General features: G+C 75.5%; 1 protein-coding gene across 1 annotated transcript in view; it reads left to right on the forward strand.

Moving 5' to 3' along the window:
• Positions 1–375, forward strand: part of LOC118159599 (rho guanine nucleotide exchange factor 2-like) — a 3,853-nt gene extending 3,478 nt beyond the window's left edge. The window contains exons 7-8 of the mRNA XM_035314174.1: positions 19–211; positions 267–375. Of these exons, the coding sequence (XP_035170065.1) occupies positions 19–211; positions 267–352 (279 nt within the window). The 3' untranslated portion in view covers positions 353–375. The remainder of the gene's footprint in view (positions 1–18; positions 212–266) is intronic.

Consider the following 375-nt stretch of genomic DNA (forward strand, 5'->3'; position numbering starts at 1 on the left):
ACGTCCCCCCCCCTGCAGCACCTGAGCCACGGCAGCAGCCCCCCCAGCCTCTCCTTCCAGCACCACCACGCTTTCGCCACGTGCCCCCGGGACGAGCTGGATTACCGGGGCGAGCCCCCCCGGCTGCGGGAGGGCGAGGACGCGCTGGAGGCGCTGCTGGAGGAGGACGGGGGCTTGGGCGGCCGCCGCTCCCCCCCCGCCCGCCCCCCGGGTGGGGTCCGGGCCCCCGGCCCCCCCCCCCCCCCCCCCCCCCGTTTACCCCGCAGATTTCCTGAGGATGCAAGACATTCCCGAGGAGGTGGAGAGCAGCCAGGAGCTGAAGGAGGGCGACGGGGGCTCCTCGGACAGTTAGGGACCGGCCCCTGACCCCCCCAA

The sequence above is a fragment of the Oxyura jamaicensis genome, unplaced genomic scaffold, assembly GCF_011077185.1.
Source record: "Oxyura jamaicensis isolate SHBP4307 breed ruddy duck unplaced genomic scaffold, BPBGC_Ojam_1.0 oxyUn_random_OJ71208, whole genome shotgun sequence".
NCBI lineage: Eukaryota > Metazoa > Chordata > Aves > Anseriformes > Anatidae > Oxyura > Oxyura jamaicensis.